We start from the raw sequence: 25900 nt of genomic DNA, 5'->3' as shown, positions 1-25900 counted from the left end.
TAATTTTTCACATAGTATAAGAGACGATTAACAGGAATCTTATTAACTCGACTTCTGATGGTCGATTTTGCGAGTTTTTAAAAGACGTAAAAATCTAAAACTTTATACGCATACAAGAATAGTTTAATTTGTATCACAAATATAAAAACTTCACTTAATTAAAAAACTGTCGCTTTCACCCCTATCGTCCGCCACTGATATCGGACTGCCGAATACTTCCATACTACCCTTGGATTGGCGCCCGACGTCCAGTTTTTCTAGGCTGTTTCTTTGAGATGGCGCGTCCGGTTGTTTAGTTGGAGAAGGAGAGTCCAGATTCCATTCGCTGCTGTAGACCGACGCCAGAGACGCCGGGGTTTCTGGACGTTGAGGGCTGTCCACGTGAGCGCGGCCGTTGGTGGGTTTCGCCATTGAGAAGCGGCGTCCCGACGGTGGCCGAATGCTAAACAGAAACAAGATGTTGAAATCATCATAAGAACACTGGTGTAAATACAAGAACAAGGCGCGAGGGACGACGACGACACTTCCTTCGACCTTTATTTGAGGGTAAGAGCTTTAATCTGTGAACCAAAAGTGAACGTTTAGCACACTTTCGTAAGAGGTTTCACCGGGACTAACGTTGCGAGGTCAAATTTCTTTGGAGCGAGTTCCTGAGGCGAGAGTATTCCGGGGGGAGCAATACCCTATGTGCAACTACTCTTAGGGTCGATGGCGAATTAGACCGGGAGATGGTGACACTTTTTGTGGTGTGATTTGCTACAAGTGTGGCGACCATTCAAAGGATTAATTAAGTATCATGGATCAAAGTGGAGCATGAACTTTCGGAAAATCTAAATGCCATACTGTAGCAAATCACCCAAAATTATTAACAAAAATGACATCTTTGCGCAGGTATGGCGGCTATCCGGGCCCGTCGGTGCGGTATGGCAGGTTGATTTTCGTGAATGACTGATTGAGGACTTGATGCTCATAAAAAAATGAGCTTGTAGCAAATCGCCCAAAAAAAAAACAATCGACACGTTCAAGTGAGTATGGCGGGCTATAAGGCCCACCGGAAAAGTAGGGCATTTCGTTTCCGTCATTTGTTTTGTCACCGACTACCAGAAAATCCAAAGAATTTTGTGTAGCAAATTTTCCGACATGTTTAAACAATCGTCACGCAATAACGGCCCCACTCCCAGAGAGTTAGCACCATTTTCGTTTTGAGGAGTATTTAATTAATCCTTTGAATGGTCGCCACACTTGTAGCAAATCACACCAGAAAAAGTGTCACCATCTCCCGGTCTAAATACTTCAAGCGTCGAATCTTTCCCTCTCTCACTCTATTTCTCGCGCTTGCGCTCTACAGTCTACTATAGTATTTCATATCCTCGTACTTCTTAAGTCTTTAGAGTTAAAAGGGAGGGAAGTTAAAATCGCCGAGGGCTAAAAATTGTGTGGGAAAGTGTTTCCGGGGAGTATCCCCTCACACGATAGTTTCACTGTCATTGCAATGGTAGGTACTACCCACATTACTGCGATTACTCACTCGAGATCCTCGGGATTGGCCGACTTCGAGCTTTTCGCACGGACTGGGTTGTTGACCGCCTTTGAGAGGTCCTCCAAGGAGTTGTGCCTCCGATGCGCGCTAGCGTGATAAAAATCAGTGCGTAAAGTACCGTACCGTCGCTTACCTAGCACCGATCTGCCTTTTATCGAGCTCCTTCTGAATCACCTCTGGTAGCGTGATCTTTCCCATGGACTAAAACGTTACGTCCGTTAGTGAAACTTCGCAAAGGCGCGCTTACCGAACTCAATGAGTTTTCAGTCGGATTAATCCAGATGTTCGTGGCCGACAGGTCCAAGTCGACGAATGACCTATTAAGTGTGCTCGCCGAAGCACTGGTTTTCACCGGTAACAGTGGAGAACGGCAGCATACTCTGCAAGTGAAATTAAACGTGACAGCTACCGGGGAGTGCCACTTACGAGTTGACTTCCTCGAGCTTCTTCAGCAGCCTTTCGTTATCTCGGCACACGAGCTCTTGGTCTCTCATCAGGATCTCTCGCGAGACGAACAGTTCGGTGTTCTCCTTTCGCAAGGCCTCATTTTCGGCCACGTATAACTTTACAAGGTCTATAAGCTGGGGCCCCTCCAGCTCGCCCAGTTTGTCCAAATCGACTTGGACCGACGACGCGCTACGTTTACCGCCGAGCGACTCCGATGGGGATCCTTGCAGATGTAGCGCTGTTCTTAGGTGTTCGTTTTCACTTTGCAAAACGCCGACTTCCCGTTTCAAAGTTAGTATAAGCGCCTCCCGTGGATCCTAAACAATTAAAGACCGAAACTAAGATGTCTAATACCTCAGGGACGTATACCATCAACACGATCGGTTTGGTTCTGATCCTTTTCGCTCTTGCCGCGTATCTTAGCGTATTGATCGTCTCGCACAAATTGGACATTGCAGGCGAAATGCACGCGATCTGTAATTACAGCGTAATAAACTGGGACAATTTTAGTTTGGTATCTACTACCATAAGCGTAACGCCGTTTCCGGCCAAGGAGTCGGCCAAAAGTTTCGTGAGCTGTGAATCTCGGTAGGGAATGTGATTATTTCTGCGCTTGTTGTCGCTGAGCGACGCGATGCAGTATCCTGAAATGTCAGAAACCCAATCAAGGAAAGCGTCAATAAACGTGATGGAAACGCGAAAAGGTTACCTAAAACCATTAAGCTTTTATTAATGTTGTTGGCCTCCTCTAAGGTCTTTCCCTCGCTTTGCGTTTTCTTCGTCATCTCACTCCCGGCGAGATCGACGAAGTTAATTTTGCCCGATCTAGATATGAAGACGCCGTTCTCGGCGGGCTGCTCGGACGTTATGTGAACCGTTAGGATCGTATGACTTCGACTGCAAGAAGTTCAATTTTTACACGCCGCATTTTCGCAGGAACTCGCTTACCTCGAGTAGTCGTTCATGTTGTGACTTCCAACGGAACGGTTCCTCATTCCTTCTTCCAAAACGGCGGTGAGATCGTCCAGCTCCTCGCAATCCACCGTGAAGAGGTTTTCTACGAAAAATCCGCGCGCTTTCTTACTCCATCGCACTGCTAATGGCTTCCTGGCGCTGCCGGGATTTAGTAGGTCGATTACCTACAATCAGAAAATTAAAAATGAGGTCATTGCTAGTTTCTAATTTTAAAAGCGAGTTCGTAGAAATACAATCCTTTTCTTCGAACTCACATCGCCCCTGTGGCCTAATGGATAAGGCATCGGCCTCCTAAGCCGGGGACTGTGGGTTCGAGTCCCACCAGGGGTACGTGCGTTTTTTTTACAGACGTTTATACAGGGTGTTTTTTGGGAGCTTTAGTTAAACGTTTCTGGGAAAGTAAAATAGGTAGGTTTTTGAAAATTTGTACTTAGGAGTTACGCTGAAGGCCGAATCTATGTAAAATATTTTCAAAATGGCCGCACTTCCGGAAACACTTCCATCCCTATTTTTTATTGCATTTTTGGATTCTACGTGAAATTTCAGTTCTTTTGATATCTGCCATTTATGGTTTTTAAGTTATTTTGACTTTAAGAAAAAAAATGGCGGATGCAGATGGTACCTTGATAATTGATTACTTGAACAAGGTTATAGTCATGGCAACCCATTTTTATCAGTGCATAGACAATGACTAGGGCTTTCTTTTAGTGTACTTAAAAAAAAGTTAAGTTGCGTACAACCGCACCTATGGAGATCCAAATTTAAGAAACTTCAAAGTCTATAAATTCAGTTTTTTTAAATGGAATGACCATGTTCTTAATATTGCATGAGATAGAGAATCGAAATTGGCATATTTTGATTCCCATTCCCATTTTATTGAATTGATCTCGGAATTGATGCCATTTTTTAGTAGTTGGCCATGATTTTATAACAATCGAATTTTAAACAAATCAAGGAATGGATTCTTTAATACCATTGATTCTAGTTCTAGTCTAAATAATTCATTAATAAATAACTCATTTATTAAGGATATAGGACGGAAAATTTTTGAAAAATTTGTTAATCTTGCATTTGCAATTCAATTCATTTTCTTAAATATTCTCTTGTAGAGCTTTGTATCACATGTGCTTCAACCGTTTGTAGTGCATTAGGGGTACAAAATTTCCAAAATTCATACAATTTCGTTCCAGTTTTAGAATGATTGTACGGAAAGCACGCGCCGCGATTCTGCCCATTTCACCATAAATAACAATTAAATTCCAAAATAGGTGAAACCACTGCGAGTCATTTTTCGATTTTTGAAAAACTTATGTTAACCTATAACAGTGGGTGATGGATTAGTGTCACTCGATTTGTTTAAAATTCAATTGTTATAGAATCATGGCCGACTACTAAAAAGAAAATCCGAAAAAAATACTGTCAATTCAATAAAATGGGCAGTGGCGTAGCGTTTCAAAATAATAGGAGGGGCGGACCGAAGTCACTTGGCCCCCCCCCCATCTCAATTTTTCTTTCGCGGTGTCGATTGGTCATGGTATCACAGAAAAGAACAAAAATAAACGACAAACAAAATGTAATTATGTATTTTTTTTAACCAAATTTTCAAATCTTAAATTGTTTTCGTCTTTTAAGTGATGCTAATGACAGACACAGAGAGAATGTGAATTGAATAGGTTGCTGTGAGGAGCGGGGAGCAGGTTCTTCGCAGTTCTTGACAATTCTACGACTACAGGCAAGGCAATAACAGTAGCGCTAGCGCTGTTGTTGTAGTGTGTAGGGGTATTGATTGACCGTATCAGACGTTCACCGTTCACGAAAACTTGCCAAAACCATACTTACCTAGGTATAGGCTTGAATCATGAAATTCAATTAATTTTTTTTTATTTTTTATTACCTATTATACATTTACTATTTACATAGTAGGGGCGGATTGGGCCCCCTCAGCTTTCGAGCCCGGGGCGGACCGCCCCCCTCGCTACGCCACTGAAAATGGGAATAAGTCAGAAACTGTTAAAGATAGCTATAGGAACATGTATTGTCAAAATATGCCCATTTCGATTCTCTATCTCATGGAATAGTAAGACCATGGTCATTCCATTTAAAAAAACTGAGTTTTTAGTCTTTGAAGTTTCATAAATTTGGATATCCATAGGGGCGGTCGTACGCAACTTAATTTTTTTTTAAGTGCACTAAAAGAAAGCCCTATTCATTCTCTATGCACTGATAAAAATAGGTTGCCATGACTACAACCGTTTTCAAGTAATCAATTATCAAGGTACCATCTGCATCCGCCATTTTTTTTCTTAAAGTCAAAATAACTTAAAAACCATAAATGGCAGATATCGACATATGGGTATCAAAAGAAGTAAAATTTCACGTAGAATCCAAAAATGCAATAAAAAATAGGGGTTGCCATTTAAAATAACGAAGTTACTATCTACTTCCGGTGTTTCCGGAAGTGCGGCCATTTTGACAATATTTTACATCGATTCGGCCTTCAGAGTAACAAATTTTCAAACACCTACCTATTTTACTTTCCCAGAAACATTTAACTAAAGCTCCCAAAAAAACACCCTGTATAAATTTTTCTGTTCGGTTGTATATGAAAGTATGTCGCTTTTAAGTTTTAAAGCAATTCTTGTCCGGCCCCACTTCTGCGGTTATGAACTACTTTTGGGGGAATTGTCTGCAGTAGGTAGCCTATACCCCGAAGGTCTGCCAGGCATAATTTCAAACAGTTCCAAGATTGGGTTATTAGTTCAAAAGTTACAGCCCTTTGAATTTTTTTCTAGTCTATAACTTTTGATTGAGAAGTCTGATCGAAATAGTACAAATTGATTTGGATTCTACGCACCCAAATTAATAAGAAAAAGTGTTTTCCCGAGAATTATTGGTGTAGTCGATTTTTGGTAAAAAAAGGAAGGTAATACACTGCCTTTTTTTGAGTCCCGAAGAAAAAATTCTCTGAGATTGATCCGGAAAAAAATTTTTCTTATAGAATGTGGCCCTATCTGGTGTTGGCTCGGGTTTGGTGCACGTTGAAGGCGGCTTCGACCACAGCTGGGGGAGGCGGCAGTGCGAGGTCTCGGTAACGACGGAACTGGCCCCACCACTGCTCTCGCCACAGGCGTAGTTTCCCCCGTTGATGGCATTGACTGGGTCGGTTTCTGGTGGTGTCATAGTGCCATATAGTGCGAATGCTAAGGTCCCACAAGCCAGCAGAGCCATTTTAGAAAAATGAAGGACGAAATACATCAGAATTATAGGCTGATTATAGGCCCTTTTTGAACACTTGAACAAATTTTCAGGCGGCATCCTTTAAACAAAAAAAACTATCATCCAGATCAGTTTGATTTTGCCCCTCTCGGAGATGTAGTGGATAAATAAAAATTATTTATTTATTGCCTATTTATTGTCCCTCTCTTGTTCTGGGCCCTCAACGGGCTGTCGCCCAATTAATATATTTATTTAAACTCTAACTTATATTTCAAAAATCCGATACAACTGAATACCAAACGATCCTCGAGATCTTAACACATAAATCATTTTTACAATACACCCTAAGGGGTTGATTCTGTCCCACCTGATCAACATAGCTTGTAACACAAATTTTTTGAAATGGAATTAGTTTTACTTTTATTTGAGGTGCCTGCATACGATTTCATTTAAATACCTTAACAAATAAATGAAAACCGACTGCGCATGGGCAAAACAAATTTTCTGATTTGGAATTAGTTTCACTTTTATTCGAGGTGGCTAGATACAGAATTTCATTTAAATATATTAACAAATAAAAAATTAGGATTGCGCAAATACAAAAGTTGTTATGCGCATGCGCAGTATTTGTTTGCATCTGCATAGTTGCCTGAAGTTTAAAGAATATTTACTAACACAGAAAACCGGACATTCATATGTTCTTTGTAACAAGAGTTAGAAACCCTTTTTGGAGGTTTGCACAGTTTTTGGTCTGTAACTATTTGGCCCGTTGGTCTACGTAGCCGAAAAACAATTGCGAACTTTGTTATATCTTGAAGAACATGTGTATATCAATTTTTAAAGCGATAGGACGTTTCTACACAAAGTTACCGTACCCACTGACAGACAGACGGCACAGACAGGTAGCAATACAAAATTATAAACGATCTCGAGGTTCGTTAATAGTATAATGAGACGAATAATTTCAATTTTTTTTGTACTTCTTTCCAATTCAGGAATATCGTTTCAACTTTTCTTCTCCTATAATACAAGAGAAGATGCAACTCAGACACTTTTACCATTACTTTTTTTTAAAACCTGAAACACAACAACTTGCTATATATTTGATTTATTAGTAAAAGAAAATTCAAATTTCAAATACCTACCTGAGAGATGTCTCCAAACAGGTGAAACAATCCCTAACATTAAAGTTACTAGAATCTGGTAACTTCCGCAATTTTTGGGCAAAAAACATGCGTTCTCTCTCTAACACACGGGCCCAATGGATTGCGGTACTTTCTATATTTAGTGACTTATAATGGATCTACAGTGACTGTATACCTACTGTATAGAGGCAGTTTGGTCATACTTTGGTATTGTTTTTTTATTGGTAAGTGGGATATCCGCCATATTTTAACCAAATAAATCGAGTTGGCGGAAATTAACTTGGAATCCAAGGTGATCAAGTCACAAACCGTTGTGGAAATAATATTGTAACCATAGAAAATGGCCAAGATCTACCAATTCAATTAAACCGATCAGCTTAATGAAGAATATGGGAAAAACATGGCGGATATAGAGCATATGACCACACTGTCTTTATACAGTCACTGTTAATGGATCGATATTAATTACAAGGCAAAAATTTTGCGCATGCGCATCACGCTACCTTCTTCTTTAGCCAGCAAAATCATAGTTTTTTTCTTTAAAGAATGCCGCCTGAAAATTTGTTCAAGTGTCCAAAAAGAGCCTATAATCATCAGCCTATAATTCTGATGTATTTCGTCCTTCATTTTTCTGAAATGGCTCTGCTGGCTTGTGGGACCTCGAATGCTACGTCTCCGAGTTTCCTTTGCGTTGGCGAATGCCGCGTTCTTTTTAATTTGATACTTAATTCTACCAATGGGATTACTTCTCCTTTACCAATAAAATCGCTAGAATAAGTCAATTTGACAGTTAAAAATCAAATCGCCGTGAACTGATAATACTGCGAACTTGGCAGTTTCCAAGCCATAATTGTGTTCCAATTCCAAGCCGACTCCCAGTGACATCTACATATTTTATCTTGCGCCAGATTGGCCCGATCGCAATTAAACGCTAGTGACGCTTCCGAATACCATTAACTTAAAAATAATAGAGCGGCCAATTGATCCAGGAAGCCAGTGGGCGCGTTCAGCCGTATTCAGCGCTTATTCAACTGTTTCCAGCGCCAGAGCGGAAAGTATGTTCGCTGAGAAAGATGAAGGACGCCAAAAAATGACGATACATTGGCGCTATGACAGCACTGGCCCGGCTGAACGCAGCCATCGACTTAAAAAAACATTGGGGCCCAACATTTTGAAAAAAAAAACTGCTCTGTAAAGAAATCATCTAGTACATCTTTCTATGGATTTAATAATCTTGGGTCACAGGTCGTATGGTAGCCCAAAATCACTTTTCTTAATTTTTAGCGCATTTTCCAAGGAAGTTGAGCGCATGAAAGCATGAGTGTACGGTCTGAGAAAAGTTAATTGAGTATTTATAGCATAGTGCCTCCAACTTCGTTGACCTCGACCTCTGCTATCAGTACGACTTCACAAAAATACTGACTTGGACTTAGATCAGTCGAGAGAATACAAACAATAAGATGAAGCTCCCTTTAACAATTTTGTTCTTTTGTGGTCTACTACAGGTAGGTCAGACCATATTCAATGGTAAGACGGATATTGCCCGATTGCTTTATCGCCGTTTCAGATTTCCCTCGCGTTGAAAGATTACAAAGTAGAATCCGATTGGTGCATAGAACGTTACGATCTCAATTCCAGCGAAATCTATAGAATTCATAGCGGCGCCCATCTGCCCCAGGACAGTAAACCTTACTCGACATTTATGGAATGCTTGTGGCGGAAGATTCAATTCTTGGACGGCGACGGAGAACTCAACCTTGCCAAAATTAGGGAGTATTATCGAGTCGCCCAAGAGGGTCACGACGAAGTCGAAAGCGCCAGGAGAGCGGATGCCGTTGTTGAAAGGTGCCGACTCGCAGGGGGCAGCACGCCAGCTATTAGAGCCATTAATATGGGAAACTGTTTGAAGAACAATTAATTTTTGATAAATACATTCATTTTTTGCAATTCTATTCTTCTGATATGATCTCCTCATTTGTCTTTTCCATGGAATCAGGCGGTCTTCAGTGCGTACTTTTATGGGAGACACAAGCTACCGTGTAGATTAACGGGCGATCAAAAATGAGTTGCTGTCGAGTCGCCTTTGGAAGTTCATGTTAAGTACGATTTCTCATGTAAACAAAAATTCCAAAGGTGACTAGACAGACAACTCATTTTTGATCGCATGTATTAGAAATGAACGTACATATGACGTACGTACTATGTACAACGTGACAACATACTTCCCAAAAGTGATTGCTTAGCAGTAAGAAGCATCATTAATTACATTCCACGAAACCGCCATCCACGCGTGATTATAACTAATTCGTTATCGCCATTTTGTTATTGATAGCCAGCCAACTTATAAATACACAGCGTCCCACTTTTAAATCTCCAAAATCAAGATCAACTCCTATACCGCAATGAACGCGTTCGGAATTTTCGCCGCCATACTCTTTCTTCAGGTAAGTTGCTCCATTTTTCCAGTTTAAACGTTGTATACCTACTCCCTAGGCCGCTATGGCGTACAAAGATTTCAAGGAGGAGTCGGACTGGTGCATCGAACGACACGGACTCAGCGCCGACAAAATCTACAGAATCCACAGGGGAGGGCACTTGCCGTCAACCGACGACGACTATCTTACCTTTATCGAGTGCCTGTGGAGAAAAATTCGATTTTTGAATTCGCGCGGCGAACTAAACTTGGCGGAAATTTGGGGGATGTACTACGAGGTCGCGCACGAGATTTACAATCATCAAGTCAGCGCGGTGAAGGCGGATGCTGTCCTAAAGAAATGCAAAGGGGTTAACGGCGACACGCCGGCCCTAAGGGCTGTGAACATGGGGAATTGTTTAAAAAATGTTGCTAATTATTAAATATTTTAAGTGCCAAACTTGGTCACAAAACGTACTCGAAATGATTGCTATTCCCAGTCGGGAGTAATCGATTAGGGTAAAAACCTCTTTATTTGATTAGTGTAAGTGTAGACGCCATGGAAAAGCAGGAAAATTAGGTAATTACTTCTCAGATGGTAACATATGTCTTGCGTATCTGTACGTACGTCTGTGGGACAAAATACGTACATTCGTCCAAAGGAATTCCAGTATACGTAAAAGTACAGCTTGTTAGAAGATGAAAATACAAAACTCCCTCTTCCGAATAAGACTCTATTTTATTGATGAGATTCCAGAAGGTACATACTTACACGGACGTACAAGGAATATACCGATAAATGACATGGTAAAAACGTGATTAAAACAAACACAAAGTACTGGATTCCAATAATCCACCGAAGTGTCTTTTTCTTACATTTTCTTATTCGTCCATGTACATTGTTTCCCTTCTTCTTAGCTTCATATTATTTTTGGTCAAAACTGGCGTCTAATAAAGGATTTTCTATATACCTATTGGGTCCTTTGAAGTCAACGAGGTAAAAAGGTTTTGAGTTAACCTGGCGCATTTGTTTCTGTTGGGTTTGTTTACAAGAAAAGTGTCGGATTCAGCCATGTATGGACAATTTGGACGTCTCATGTCAAGTGGTCGTTCCAAAAGCGGAAAGGAAAAAGACCTATGAATATTATTACATTTTTTAATCTTCGCATTCCGATTCAACGGCATTCTAAAATAAATATGTTACCTATACGCAAACGGGGGCCGTACATACCTGACGGTTTCAATTTGGGCCATAAACCAGACGGATCGGCCATTTTGAGATGCGTGCCATCAAAAAAAAGGTCAGCATGTGTTATTCGTTACTGCCACTTGATAACAAAGGTCAAGTTTCAAGAGGTCGATCCGTATAGATAGTGTTCGTTCTAACTTCGTAGAAGCTAACAAAACAACGGCGCTATAATGAGAATTATCCTTTTGGGTTTCTGCTGGTTGTTGTCTCTGCAGGTGAGTTAACGTTTTTTTAAAATTATGATAACCCCTGCAAGGTCCGGTAGGGATGCCTGATGGCGTTGAGGTCAAGGCGCGATGCCGCCGACAGCTCAGCTCAAGCGTGCGTCACGGAACTAAACCTGGAGGTGGAAAAGATCATGAAGATCAACGGCGAGGACTATACACCCGAAGGAGACGAGGATTACGCAAGGTACACGGAGTGTTACTGGAAACGAATGGGATACCTGGACGACTTTGGGGACTTTATCGCTGATAATCTCAAAAAGATGATCGTTGAGAGTATCAAACTTGACGCGCACACAAAGAAGTCGATGCACAAAATTGCCGAGCTTATTCTGGAGCAGTGTCGGCACTCTCACGGTCCGACGATTGGGCAGAAAGCGATTCGCATGGAAAATTGCATTACGAAATATTACAAAGTCTTCCTCAGAAAATATTCTGAGGCTGAATCGAACGTGGTTAACCATAAATAGTTGCAATATTTAGCTATTAATTAATCGAAATAAAACTAATGCTTACCTTTTCGTTGTAAATCTCCAAAAAACTGGCCTTAAGTATGAAACTGACGTCCGACTTTTCGTTCAGCAATTTGAATAAGTACATAAACGATCTAAACACCAACCCGTGAGCGTCACTGTAAGAGGGCTTCTTCTTGTCGAACTAAAGATTATCGTATGTAGGTCACTAATGGACATCGGGGGTCTTACCAATTTCGGTGGACCGGTCAAAGTGTGAGTTTTTCCACTGCCTGTTTGCCCGTAGCAGAAGGCGGTGCACCTGAAACCCTCGACGGCCATTTCGATCAGCCTTTTTATACCGGAGAACTGGAGGACGTCTTCTTGGGTCGCGGCCGGCTCGAAGACGACATTGTAGGAGAAGAGTTTCGATTTGTGAGCGCTACCGCCGTTGGGGAGGTGTTCCACCTACAACAAACGGAAATATACGTTAACAAGAGATCAACAAACCTCACGTTCTGGACCTTCGTGGACAACTCATCTTCTCTTCAAACGCCTAGGGAACAAAATGTTTTACGTTTTTGAAAATGTTAATCGGCATTTATTTTAAATAATTCCTACCGAACTTAATAATAATAATAATAAGCCATTTATTGGACATACTTCCACCTCAATAATATACAGGGTGGTAACTTGCGTAACGCATCATAGGGATTTCAATGTAAAATTCATAACATGCGATTATTGGCTCCCCAAATTATTTTAGAGCAAAAATGTATTAAGGTTTTTTGTAGGAAAAATTTTTCTACGGCAATCAACCGTATTAGTTTTCAATTTTTTGCATAATAAAGACGGAAAATTGGAAAATTAAAACCCCCATCTTTTTCAATAATCTGTGATGCCATGGAATTTTATAATAGAAAAACTACGCCAATATCGTCATGCCATGGAATGTCTGCTATAAAACAAATCAAATTCTATCAAAAAGTATTATATTTAGAACAGCGAATTCAATATAAAGAAAGACCAAATTACTAAAAACGGTTTCCTAATATAACAATTTACAATAAATGCTCGAATAAGTTACCATTAACTGCAAGACAGTAACCAAGTCGATCATAAAATCCATTTCGAACTGCTGCTAATTGATAACTAGATATCTTTTTGTTTTAGAAAATTCCATGGCATCGCAGATTATTGAAAAAGATGCGGGTTTTATTTTTCCAATTTTCCGTCTTTATTATGCAAAAAATTGAAAACTAATACGGTTGATTGGCGTAAAAAAATTTTTTCTACAAAAAACCTTAATACATTTTTGCTCTAAAATAATTTGGGGAGCCAATAATCGCATGTTATGAATTTTACATTGAAATCCCTATGATGCGTTACGCAAGTCACCACTCTGTATAATAACAAAACAAGAAAACAATTTAAAAAAAAAAGAAGAAAAGGAGTGTCTTCAGTCAAGAATCTTTCCATCTTGGATTTTTAGCGTTGCGTATGGGTAAACCCAAAGGTACGCGTCTCATATGCCCACCATACATTAGAGATACTTACTTTACCGGCCACTACTCACACGTGCATCCTTGCCAAACGACGAAACAACCTTCTATACTTGACCTATTCTGAAACGAGGACGCTGATGGGCCACTTTCTCTCTGCCTTCCTCCTATCTTCCTCGACAAAACATTGTTAGGAACTAGAGGGGTTCCTTCTACGACCACGATTCACCAGATCTTTACATACGTTAGGTACCAGTTCTCATACGGAACTTACTCTTCATATATGTAAGTAGTTCTAGTGACTACGTATGTGTAACCTTTATTGCGCAGCATAGAATAGTTTACAGGTGCCCTTATAACAAGATGTCAGATCGGCTATAATAACAATAATTAACAGTATGTTGGACTGACGCGCTTGTTACTCAGAAAACCCGCTTCCCAATTAAACTGTCAACACTCTGATATAATCCATAAAATGTAATTGCGGACAGGAACACAATCCACTTGAATGAGTAATGATTTCCAATTACTTCGGTTGCATTATAAGTGTGTATGTACTGGCAAATATGCTTTTTAAACACCTGAATTTTTAATATCGCATGGTATTGTGAAGTTTGGCTATTGCATCTATAAACGTCTTTATATTTGCAGGGGCATAAGTGGTAGGTAAACTTTTTGGTGGTAGTAATATTAACAACCTGTTCATTCGTTAACTACATCAACACTTTTGTATTACTTTGCTTTATGTGTAAGTAGATAAGGAAACGGCACATTGATTATACAGAGACATGACAAGTGATTAGGCTATTATTGATTTATACCCACCAATATTTGTCCATTTCCCGGAAACTGTATAACAGAAATGTCTCTCGCCTTAACTTCCTTGTGGTTTAGAGGCCGCACTCTGGAAGGAAACGCCGATTAGTTGCCTTGCATTAACAAAAACGATTTTTTTTTACCTCACGACAACATTGATATTATCCTCGACTTGGTTGTATCCTGATATTATCCTATGGGAATGACCAGTATCGTCGAGCCTTTCTATACTGCCAGTTCTAAAAGAAAAGTGAGATTAGAGGACGTTTTCGGTACGTTAACAAATGAATCTCTACGGGTGCAATTTCCCGACTCTGTGCTAAAGCCGCCATCTTGGAAAAATGGCGGCCGTTGAGCTATGGACCCTGTTTGCCTCGTCTTTTTTTAGAAACGTCAACCATTTTCTATATCTATCAAGAAAACCTTAAAACAGACTACATTTTATTCGCTAAAAATTGTCCAAGCGAAAATACTATTTCCCTTTCATTTTTCTCATCTCTTCCAACGCACAAAACTAGTGGTTTTAGTTAATTATCTTCCCGATGTGTCCCACGTTTCCATAAAAGAAACAACCATGGAGTAAAAAGCGTAGGATTCGAGCCCCTACCTAGCACCAAACCCATCTGAGCACGCTTGGCGGCTTTTCATGTGGCCTTTGTGTACCACATCCAGAGCCGTCCTTAGCAAATGCGAGGCCTGGAGCGAAATATTTTTGCGGGGCCTTTTTTAACAATGATTTCCGAGGGGGGCGGGGTATGGAATACCCCCGAGGGGAGTGGGTCCTACTCCGGAAATTTTTGCAAAATTATACATGCAAAGTCGTCATTTTAAGCACTTTGAATGACTGTCACGCGGCGAAGGGAGAGGAGGAGATCATGCAAGAATGATTCACTCACCGGCGAGCGCGAGGGTTTGTTCGCGACTAATGACTATGACGTACGAATGAGACTTTCGTTCGTAGGTTTTTTAATTAATCAATAGTTGAACATATTGTGCGGGTAATCAGACAGATATTTTATATACTATATTATACAGGGTGCGCATTATGTATGGAATGTAGTATACAGGGTGTTTTTTTGGGAGCTTTAGTTAAAAGTTTCTGGAAAAGTAAAATAGGTAGGTTTTTGAAAATTTGTACTTAGGGGTTACTCTGAAGGCCGAATCGATGTAAAATATTTTCAAAATGGCCGCACTTCCGGAAACACCGGAAGTAGATAGTAACTTCGTTATTTTAAATGGCAACCCCTATTTTTTATTGCATTTTTGGATTCTACGTGAAATTTCAGTTCTTTTGATACCCATATGTCGATATCTGCCATTTATGGTTTTTAAGTTATTTTGACTTTAAGAAAAAAAATGGCGGATGCAGATGGTACCTTGATAATTGATTACTTGAAAAAGGTTTATAGTCATGGCAACCCATTTTTATCAGTGCATAGAGAATGAATAGGGCTTTCTTTTAGTGTACTTAAAACAAAGTTAAGTTGCGTACAACCGCACCTATGGAGATCCAAATTTAAGAAACTTCAAAGTCTATAAACTCAGTTTTTTTAAATGGAATGACCATGTTCTTAATATTGCATGAGATAGAGAATCGAAATTGGCATATTTTGACTATACATGTTCCTATAGCTATCTTTAACAGTTTCTGATTTATTCCCATTTCATTGAATTGATCTCGGAATTGATGCCATTTTTTTCGCATTTTCTTTTTAGTAGTTGGCCATGATTTTATAACAATCGAATTTTAAACAAATCAAGGAATGGATTCTTTAATACCATTGATTCTAGTTCTAGTCTAAATAATTCATTAATAAATAACTCATTTATTAAGGATATAGGACGGAAAATTTTTGAAAAATCTAAACAGAGTCGTTCAACTGAATTTCTTAAACAACTTATAAGTCTGGAAATTCAGAAAGGTAATGCGATATCTGTTCTAGCAACAATTCCATACCAAAAATGTTTCAACGAAGTTTTTTTATATTTTGCATTGAATTTAATTTGTTAATCTTGCATTTGCAATTCAATTCATTTTCTTAAATATTCTCTTGTAGAGCTTTGTATCACTTATGCTTCAACGGTTTGTAGTGCATTAGGGGTACAAAATTTCCAAAATTCATACAATTTCGTTCCAGTTTTCGAATGAATGTAAGGAAAGCACGCGCCGCGATTCTGCCCATTTCACCATAAATAACAATTAAATTCCAAAATAGGTGAAACCACTGCGAGTCATTTTTCGATTTTTGAAAAACTTATGTTAACCTATAACAGTGGGTGATGGATTAGTGTCACTAGATTTGTTTAAAATTCAATTGTTATAGAATCATGGCCGACTACTAAAAAGAAAATCCGAAAAAAATAGTGTCAATTCAATAAAATGGGAATAAGTCAGAAACTGTTAAAGATAGCTATAGGAACATGTATTGTCAAAATATGCCCATTTCGATTCTCTATCTCATGGAGTAGTAAGAACATGGTCATTCCATTTAAAAAAACTGAGTTTTTAGTTTTTGAAGTTTCATAAAGTTGGATATCCATAGGGGCGGTCGTACGCAACTTAACTTTTTTTTAAGTGCACTAAAAGAAAGCCCTATTCATTCTCTATGCACTGATAAAAATGGGTTGCCATGACTATAACCTTTTTCAAGTAATCAATTATCAAGGTACCATCTGCATCCGCCATTTTTTTTCTTAAAGTCAAAATAACTTAAAAACCATAAATGGCAGATATGGGTATCAAAAGAACTGAAATTTCACGTAGAATCCAAAAATGCAATAAAAAATAGGGGTTGCCATTTAAAATAACGAAGTTACTATCTACTTCCAGTGTTTCCGGAAGTGCGGCCATTTTGAAAATATTTTACATCGATTCGGCCTTCAGAGTAACTCCTAAGTACAAATTTTCAAAAACCTACCTATTTTACTTTCCCAGAAACTTTTAACTAAAGCTCCCAAAAAAACACCCTGTATATCTCGGGAGATATCGAATATATATGAAATTATTCCCATAAATGCCAGCTTTCAGTTGTTTTTATTTCAGAAAACAAATGAGTAAGTAACGAAAAACAATTGAATTTTTTAATTGGCAATGCACCTTTTCATTAGGATCATTTGATAGATTTCTTTCCCTTTTCGATGATATAACATGTTAGCACCCTTATTCAAGAAAATTTTTCACAAAAATGTATCATAATTAGATGAATAAAATTAATCCAGATATCCTACATAAAAATAAAACAAATGAACGTGTACGTTTCTTATTAAACCTTGAAGACAAAACGAAATTAGCAGTAAAATGGTTTTCATCGCAATGAATGTTCAAAATGTTCATCATTCACTGCAAGGCAATGGCATAACCTATCCCAAACAAGTTGTAAATCAGCATATGCATGATTAAAGCGCATTTTTGGTAATACAGATTAGTATTTTATTAGTGAAGTTTAAAATTATCGATCTCACGAGTCATTTTGGCTGCGTTAAATAATTAATTTTATTTAATTTCAATTAAGGGTACGTCTTTATTTTGTAAAACAAATCACAAAGTAAATAATTAAGCTTTTATACTGGTAGCGCTATCTAACGGTAAAATTATAGCACCTCCAAAAACCATATCGAAATTATTTTCTTAAATTATCGATCTCACAAGTAATCTAACTCAAAATACACTAGAGCCTGCACATCTACACTATAGCAGAAAGCTTTTAGTAATAATTTGAGTCTCTAGCTATTGTAGTTGCTAAGATCTCAGCCGGACAGCCAGCCAGCCAGCCATAACGAATATAATAGGGTATTTTTTCAAAAATGCGCTAAAAACTTGAAATAAAAATTAACTTCTTCTACACGGGTGCCAACGTGTTATGTCATTGAAAAGAGAAAAGAAATCAAATGAGCCTAATGAAAATGTGCGTTGCTATTTAAAAAAATTCAATTATTTTCGTTATTCATTTGTTTTGTGGAATAAAAGCAATGGAATGCTGCTTTATTATGGGAAATAAAATGTTAAACAACTTTCATAATATAAAAAATTGTTGTATACATTCGAAATATATACTATATTCCATACATAATGGGCACCCGGTATATTTATATATTAAAATATTATTATATTATTTTTATTTTCATTAAATCAAACCTTATATTTATTTTCAGCGCGAGGACTGGAGCGGCCGCTCCACCCTCCATCATGATACGGTAATCGAATTACCCCCAACAATGGCAATTAGTGGATTTTCTGCGAATAATTGATCTAGATATCGTTTTAACACATACGATATGGTAAAAAAGACATTTCGTAGATCGAAGTCGAGATTGCAAAGAGAAACATAAACAATTGATGGCGATTGTGCGTGCACTTCAAATTTAAATGCCGCAACTGAGGGCAAAAATCAATTTCGGATAGATGCACGCGACGATGCCAATGTAAAATCGTAATTTATATTTGCCTACGAATGTACAAACAAAATGATGAATGGGCCATTATAAAAATTGTGTCTATGAAAGATTAATTCGCCTAGATACTTTTATAACTTGACATTGAAGATTATACGTAAACTTATTGATTACTAAATAATTTTCGGGGGTTGTTTAATGGGGATACCCGATATGAGTGATTAATTTATTAGACTTCTCAAAAAAACAATTCTAAATTTTGTTTGTGATATAAAAGTATAACGAAAATGTCACCAGAACAAAAAAGAGGGAATGGAATGAGAAACAAATAATGGAAGGAGGTAAAAGGGAAATAAGAACGGGGGCAAAAGACACAAACAAAAGATAGAAAAGATGTCAAAGAAATAAAAAAGGAAAGAAGAGTAACAAAAATCACACTACCAGAAAAGTAACAAAAGAAAATGGCAAAGAATATTACAACCCAAGGTGGAATAAAAGGGCGGAGAAATAGCTGGCAGAAAGTCGCAGGCGCGTTCCGTATCCCGAAAGGCATCCGTCGGAACAGGTAAATTTCAGAGGGTGGAGGAAACGGATAATGATCTGGGCGAGTTATCAGATTTATTGGCACATTTCTGTATTGGTGAACTGGCGGCCGTTGCAGTTCGTCACTTTCGGCGCTGACTCTGGTGCCGATGTCCAAGAAGCCTGTACCATTATGCCCTAGTACGAATAGAAGGCCGATTAGGCGCAATGGTATTTGGATAGAGAAAATCGAACCCGTTCGGGGGTTGTTTCCAAACATCTGCTACCTTCCACCTCAAACATTTAAACTCGGCCTTTATCTAAATTTAAAGGACCACCAAAAATATTCCGATGACGCCATTTCGCCCATAAAAAATTCACCCAGTTCATAATAAATAGCGAGCGTGGTTAACTCTGCAAACGTATAAGATCGTCGTCGGTTTCCCGCACGCGACCAGTGAAAAACTCCAACCAATTTCCCTCCTCACTTCAATCAAACAGGTGTGAAAATCGTTTTGTACTTTCACGATTGGAACACGCCCGGCGGAGGGGAAAGGTTTTGACCCAAAAATGCTGCGACAAATCAATAATCGACGTAATACACGCGCAGAGTTGAAGGTTAAGGTGTAAACCTAAACATTTTCATTTTCTAGAGGGAAGTGAAAGGACGGCAGTTTTTGAGGTCGAAAATTCGGAATAAAAAGCATTATCTTGATGACTGTTACATATTTTACCCGTTTGTGTAAATTTGTTCCTTGTATATCTATCGTGTAGATCTGGCTAGCTGTAATTAAGCTACAATGCAAGCATTGAAGACATATATTGCTTTGGAAACTTAATATTTGCCTATATCAGCAAATAATACCTACATTATTAGTTAATATCCATTTGCTCGAACTGACAGGGTAGAATTTTACATCAAATTGCACTGTAATGAAATATTCTGCTAATCAATAAAGAGCATTATTTAATTAAAAATACTGCCATATTTCATCAATTACCATTTTTGGGCAACAAATTAAAAAAATGCGCTTTATCGAAAAATGGCCTGCGGTGATGGTCCAAAATCCATTACCATAACACCGTTTATGAAATGAACTGTGGTATTTTGGGAGCCTTCTCCTCCACGTTTAACCGAAGGCACTTATTTGTCTCTGGGTTTAAGTTCTCCATCAGGTTGGCTTGTGGACGGAACATGGGGTAGCAACCCCACGATCCAAGTGACCGATGTACATTGTTCACCATTGCCAGACACGTTGACTCTTGCAATCTTACGAACACTTTAGTAATGACCTACCCCCACCGATAGGCAACCCATGATACAGCGAAAATAGATTCAAGCGACTGTTCTGCGACGCTGCCAGAGAACAGGGATTTTTTGCGACGAAGCTTGGAAAAAAGTCGGGTCACTAGATTCCGATTTTAGTAGAAAGTGCAAGAGCACTAGAGCGTATACTCCCCAATAAAGGAAAATCTTCCCTCCAGTAATCATTATCATATGATATATTCCGTATACCCTTATAAATAAAGCTTCGTCTGCTGGGGAGTATTCCATACCCCCCAGTACCACGTTTGATGGGGTTTTCCTGAAAACTGTAATGAGACTAGTCAGGTAGACGATTTTGGGAGAAAATACAACACCGGGGGCCAGGGGGGGATCTGGGGATATGGAATACCCGCCCATGAAAGCTCAAAAAAATCGAATGTCTTCCAAAGGCTTTTAAAAGCTCGCGCCACTTAATTGGAAGAGCGAATCTTTCTGTATGACTCTTGGATTATCTTTGATGGCCTTGGAAATTGCTTGCACTCTGAAAGGTCCTTTAAAACATGAACGTTTTTTTGGGAGGCATGAATCTCCTAAAGGAGCTTGGATTTTAATGCTTTAACTTATTTCATTTCTTATTTTAACGGATTTCAAAGGTCAATTGAAGGCTCCCAAAGACCTTGAAATTTCTCGTGGACTCTCATGGAAGCTAAAAGTTTTAAAGCGTTTAAGACTTTTCTTAGATGCTCTTAGCACTATTACCGACCTTTAACGGCGTTTGTTCTGTGTAATTGCAGGTAGTAATCAATTTATTCTTTCTCGTACTAACCATCAATCTTTGAATTTGAGAGGTTCAGCCTTGTATATACAGGGTGGCCAGCTAAGAATGCGAGGTACAGTACCTAGATAGACAGTAGATATCGAGATGCGTTTTTCGCGAGCTTGTTTAGGCATCATTTAGCTACTTTTTCAAGAAAAAAATCGAACCAGAGAAAATTAACCATTTCTGTCGGAATGTCGAAAAAAGCCCTCAAGCGGCGATATGTGAAACTAACAAAACTTCAAATATTATAATATTTGTAGCCGAAGAATAACTCTTTTTAATTAACCCGAGTTTGTTAAAATCGGCTCAGTCGTTTCGAAGATACAGGGTGTTCTTTACGGAAACCATTGAATACCCCCCCACCACTTCATTTTTAGAGATACAGGAAAAATTGTCAAACAAAAAAGGTTCAGATTATCGTCGTCTTCAAAGACCGGGTATTTTTTTGTTAGGTTAATATAGCGGAATTCACTGAAAAATCACTTTTTTAGATTCCACATTGCAGTTACGCTCCCTAGCGGCCATTTCAGAAACTTAAAAATATTTTCCAGGTTTTTCTCGTGGCCGTTTTAGTAATAAATTTTTTTACCGCAAGCCTCTACTATGGACAGGTTCCCAGATACAGTACCTCGCATCCTTATTTGGCCACCCTGTACAACGTACGATGATACATACGTTTTTGGGAGCTGGGGGAAAGCTGCCTGCCCCGTCTCGGAGAGCACGAACGTTTCTTACTCCTTGCTATCGCTCCGTAAATGTTTGTTGGTATTTTTTGTGTTATTTAAAGCAGGTAGTAAATTTTGCATTTCTTTCTAATTTATTTGTGTTTTGTACGCGACATTTTATATTTTGTTTTTCAAATTGACTTGATTTAACCTCAATGCAGAATCACGTCTGTGATACCGTTATCCTTTTGTATGATATCGTTTGCTTTATGTTTTGATCACACGGTCTTAATATTCCTATAAATTTTGATCATTCTCGAATTGTTTGAAGTTTGACGTATGTATGGACTATAACCACTCTGAGTTACGCCACCCTATGCCGGGACTGTTCTCGAAACGAAACTCAACTTTAGGCTGGGAACTCCAACAACCAGGGCTCATGTACCTGCCTCGGGGGCGAGACTCTGCTAACACAGAAACCCTTCGGTTTAGAATCTCCGTGCGATGACAACTTTAAGTGTTAATTATTTTAATTAAAAGGAACGATGATAGTATAATGTTACAATGAAAGGGATACTAAACAAGATTTACTTTTACAAGTCAACACCCGGCTTAGCGGTAAACAGATATTTGCGGCGAGAGGAAAGCTTTTAACTTAAACGATAAGAAGTAGTCACAAAGTTTCTTATGAAATGAAATTTCGCATGTGCGGAACTAACTATACTGTATTCATTTTAAGAAGGTAGCGGTAAAAAACATAGGGAAGATTTGATCTTCAGTGCGATTGGTTAAAACACAAGTCAGTATTACGCTGAAACATAAAACGAGTGGCGAATTTTGCAAGCTGGTAGTTTCTGTTGGCATCTAAGCTATTGAATTAACTGTTAATGTCAAAGATTGATTCGTGTTTGCAGTGCTAGATATTTCTACTTTACAATAATTTGGTGCCGTTTTATATTTTCTCTGTGTGTGCTTATCTTCAAACTCAGCGCCATCTACTACGTTCTTATAATGAATGAAGTATAGTACCAGAGAACTGTAAAGAAAGCCCATTCAAACATTGAGAGTGGGTGGTTTCATGTTGGGCTCAAACCATTGAATAAGCACTTTAAAGAAGTATAACTACATAGGAAAACCTGAAATTGGTGTAAGGTGTGTTGCATACACTGCAAAGTGGTTAATTACCACAAATATTGAAGGATATTTGGCCTCGGGCGGTAAATAATGACTATTTTAAACAGGGAAACCAGTTATACTTAGGGGTCCTTTGTTTTCCTTGTTTATCAGAGTTGAACAGTGTTGTCATATTTACCAGATCCTCAGCTAGAGCTAGGTAAAGTTTGATTGTTTATTATGTAAAGATAATGGTCCTTAGAACAGTACTTGTTGTTTTCTTATTAGATTAAACTACATTTTTTACTTTATTTATTGTTCCTTATGATCTTACATTTCAGATTGATCCTCCCTTACATAATATTGTTATTGGCATTGAATAAAAGCAATGTTTTAATCTAGTTTATTCAAACTCAAAGCGCTTGCCAAAAATCTGGCAACGTTGGAATTTTAAAGAAGTAAAGAAATCTGCAAAGTCGGTAACTAACTTTAAATTTGTGGTTCACTTTTCCCCCACAACAGAGGGACGACAGAATCCTGGGCAGATTTTCTTATTTCATCAGTTAACACGGGCGTTAGACTTCTTTAAGGTGCTTATTCAATGGCTCAAACCAAAACCGTTGATAGCTACTTACTCGCTTCCTCTGGACGAAAGATACGCTACGCCATTCTCTTGATTTCCCGGACTATTTCCTCTCGAACGTACCGCGCGCCGCTCCGTACCGTTCGCCTGCGGAACGCGTCGATTGGGACTGCGAAACGTTTGCGATTTATCCAGACTGGCTCTCGCGTTTTTTCGAAACGTCTCCCGCAGGGGACTGTTCCCTCTGGAGTTTGGCGGAGTTCCTTTCCCGCCACGAATGACCATCATCGTTCACCTCTGACGCATTTTATCTGCAACATGCGACACTGTATTAATGCATTTCGGAGTACTGCTATTTTTATTGATCTCAACCTTTGAATTAAAAGTTATGTAGATGAGCACGCGATGTCAATTTCGCGGTTCAACAGCGTAAAGCTTCTATTTAACAGAAGAGTCGGAGGGAAGAGTGTTTAATTACCAATAAAGGTGCTGGTTTTTTAGCAGTGTATAAATATATGAGTCCATAAAGGGCCTTAAGAGATTTTTAGAGTCAAAGAGCCTCGAACAGTCGCAATGGTCCTTAGAAGCTTTTGAATCCATTGAAATTTTCCCATTGAGAGTCTTAAACGGTCTTCCAGGCCAGGTCGAGGGTCTTTTAGCGTTTTCAAAAGTCTCCAACCCCAACAAGCTTTTAAAACCCATAATAGACGTTTAGCCTTTACGAGTATAAGGACCTTTAATTGAGTTCAACGATCAGTGCTATTGAATATGAGCCTGATTAAAAGTCTGCTTTTCGAATGTGATCCGAGTCGCACTGAAATTCGTATGCGATTCTTCGTATCTTGATTCTATAAACATTTAAGACGCTCTAGGGGTTCCAACGTTCTCAACAGCCTCCAAAAAGCTACAAAAACGGCATCTATAGGCTTTAAAATCCTTTAGTTAGCGTTTAGCCTTTAAGAGTCTAATTAAGAGCTTAAAGAAATTAAATTGATGATGGTTTCGCTAAGACGAAACGTCAGATTGAAAACTAACAATTAAAGAGCATTAATTTTTGCGGGAGAAAAGTCATTGGTTTTGCTCCAGGTCAAATGTTAACGCCAAAAAATCCGATTTTTTCAAAATATTTTCTAACCCAAAAAATTTTCGGACACAGTGTATACTAATATGCTTTTAGCACAATAAAATACGTGGCTCGCAGTGCTAGATACTTACGATTGCAATCTTATTCAAAACTCATTGAGTAAACACTGTTCGAGTGTAGTCACATATACCTACAAGAAAAACGCGCGAAGTTTTCGTAGTAAGGGTAGGTTAAGTGTAATATCGCGTGCAAACAACGTTATATGGGGGCACTTTAAATGCGCGTGTTAACCGCCCGCTTTTGCCCATCAAACTGATAACGAGAAAAACGTATTGGATAGCGTCGATTTTACGCCATGGATACCAATGCTGTCAATTAATACACACATACAATTCGGCCTGCGCATATTTATCATTTCCCGCAACCGTTACCAATTTACGTGCCTTATTATCGAATCAGGGAGCTATTGTGATTTTGATCGACAGCGTAATCCTTTCTAATTGTTGCCTAAAATTCGAGGAAATTGCGTGTATAGACTTTACCGGGCCGTTAGCCTACCACTTAATGAAACGGTACGTCAGTTTTTCCTTTGAGAAATCACTACCCTTACATCGAAGAACGGAATATCACAATTAATTTTTCGGGGCGTTTATTTTAACACTTCAATCTCTATATTTAATTGCCGGTCTTGATCAAAATACACACGGTCACAAAAAATGGACTCCTACTTGCGACTGGCTACTCGCCAGATAATTTACCAATTTTTCCCTTAGGGTTATAACAGACATCAAAAGCACTAATTAATCGTCTTTAAACTTTTTAACGGTTGCCGTTTAATTCTGAATCACTTCAAGTGTCAACGCAACGAATTATTGTGTACTTTTGACCACAATGCTTTCGTGGTCAAAATGGTCGCAACTGAACAACGTAACAAAGAAAGATAGTTGCGAGTTGCCCCGAATGGGTGACACAACACAACTTAATACAAAGAAAAGAAGTAAAATACCTTGATTATCTGGTTTCAGAAGTAGGAGAAGTAAAAATGTGTAACATCCGTTACATCTCTTTCGGAAACAATCCCCCTAGAGTGCATAATTTTGTTAAGCTCTATCATTTCTTCACATTTTTAGAAGCAATTAAATTAAAATTATTTTCATACAGGACTGGAACTTTCCAAGGATTTCAATATCAAATTGTTTGATGGACTTGAAACAGTTTCAGAGTATCAAAAATAGGAACTTGAGGTAGAAACCACTAACTGTGTTGATGAGAGGCTAGGTAATCAATTCTGTTTCAGATGATTGGGCGAGTTCTTACAAGATCTTTGAGTTCTATTTCCTCGTGTCGTGCGGATCTTTTGTAACCATTGGCCCTCATCGGGCCTGGCGTTACGGTCGTGTACCTACCAACGACCCCTAAATAATTCTAAATAAAGCGCTCCTAGAAAACAAACCGCTCCATTTTTAATGTCACCC

General features: G+C 38.7%; 4 protein-coding genes and 1 non-coding gene across 13 annotated transcripts in view; 4 read left to right on the top strand and 1 right to left on the bottom strand.

Annotated features, from left to right (window-relative positions):
* Positions 1-87: 87 nt before the first annotated feature.
* LOC116180558 (kinesin-like protein KIF12) overlaps positions 88-25900 on the bottom strand; it is a 42234-nt gene continuing 16421 nt past the window's right edge. For 8 of the 9 annotated variants that reach the window (XM_031500617.1, XM_031500615.1, XM_031500619.1 and 5 more), the window contains 14 exons: positions 23394-23652; positions 14123-14218; positions 13989-14067; positions 11914-12129; positions 11726-11866; positions 2936-3126; positions 2697-2884; positions 2513-2631; positions 2357-2461; positions 1967-2304; positions 1788-1920; positions 1674-1741; positions 1529-1627; positions 88-442 (listed from right to left, as the gene is read on the bottom strand). In XM_031500617.1, coding sequence (XP_031356477.1) covers positions 151-442; positions 1529-1627; positions 1674-1741; positions 1788-1920; positions 1967-2304; positions 2357-2461; positions 2513-2631; positions 2697-2884; positions 2936-3126; positions 11726-11866; positions 11914-12129; positions 13989-14067; positions 14123-14218; positions 23394-23629 — 2301 coding nt within the window. In that variant the 5' untranslated portion in view covers positions 23630-23652 and the 3' untranslated portion in view covers positions 88-150. The remainder of the gene's footprint in view (positions 443-1528; positions 1628-1673; positions 1742-1787; positions 1921-1966; positions 2305-2356; positions 2462-2512; positions 2632-2696; positions 2885-2935; positions 3127-11725; positions 11867-11913; positions 12130-13988; positions 14068-14122; positions 14219-23393; positions 23653-25900) is intronic. The other variant, XM_031500620.1, reaches the window with a different exon arrangement.
* Positions 3220-3292, top strand: Trnar-ccu. Its single transcript has one exon. It is a non-coding gene; the product is annotated as a tRNA-Arg (tRNA).
* LOC116180562 lies at positions 8682-9270 on the top strand. Its single transcript, XM_031500628.1, has 2 exons — positions 8682-8828; positions 8891-9270. The coding sequence occupies exons 1-2, from the start codon at positions 8784-8786 to the stop codon at positions 9239-9241; spliced, it is 396 nt and encodes a 131-aa protein (XP_031356488.1). The 5' UTR covers positions 8682-8783; the 3' UTR covers positions 9242-9270.
* Positions 9563-10213, top strand: LOC116180561. Its single transcript, XM_031500627.1, has 2 exons — positions 9563-9767; positions 9817-10213. Exons 1-2 carry the CDS (start codon positions 9726-9728, stop codon positions 10177-10179), a joined length of 405 nt encoding a protein of 134 aa, XP_031356487.1. The 5' UTR covers positions 9563-9725; the 3' UTR covers positions 10180-10213.
* Positions 11044-11729, top strand: LOC116180560. Its single transcript, XM_031500626.1, has 2 exons — positions 11044-11200; positions 11251-11729. The coding sequence occupies exons 1-2, from the start codon at positions 11156-11158 to the stop codon at positions 11677-11679; spliced, it is 474 nt and encodes a 157-aa protein (XP_031356486.1). The 5' UTR covers positions 11044-11155; the 3' UTR covers positions 11680-11729.

This window comes from Photinus pyralis, unplaced genomic scaffold (assembly GCF_008802855.1).
Source record: "Photinus pyralis isolate 1611_PpyrPB1 unplaced genomic scaffold, Ppyr1.3 Ppyr1.4_LG9, whole genome shotgun sequence".
NCBI lineage: Eukaryota > Metazoa > Arthropoda > Insecta > Coleoptera > Lampyridae > Photinus > Photinus pyralis.
The sequence above is the reverse complement of the archived record's forward strand: the minus strand, read 5'-3'. Positions and strand labels throughout refer to the sequence as shown.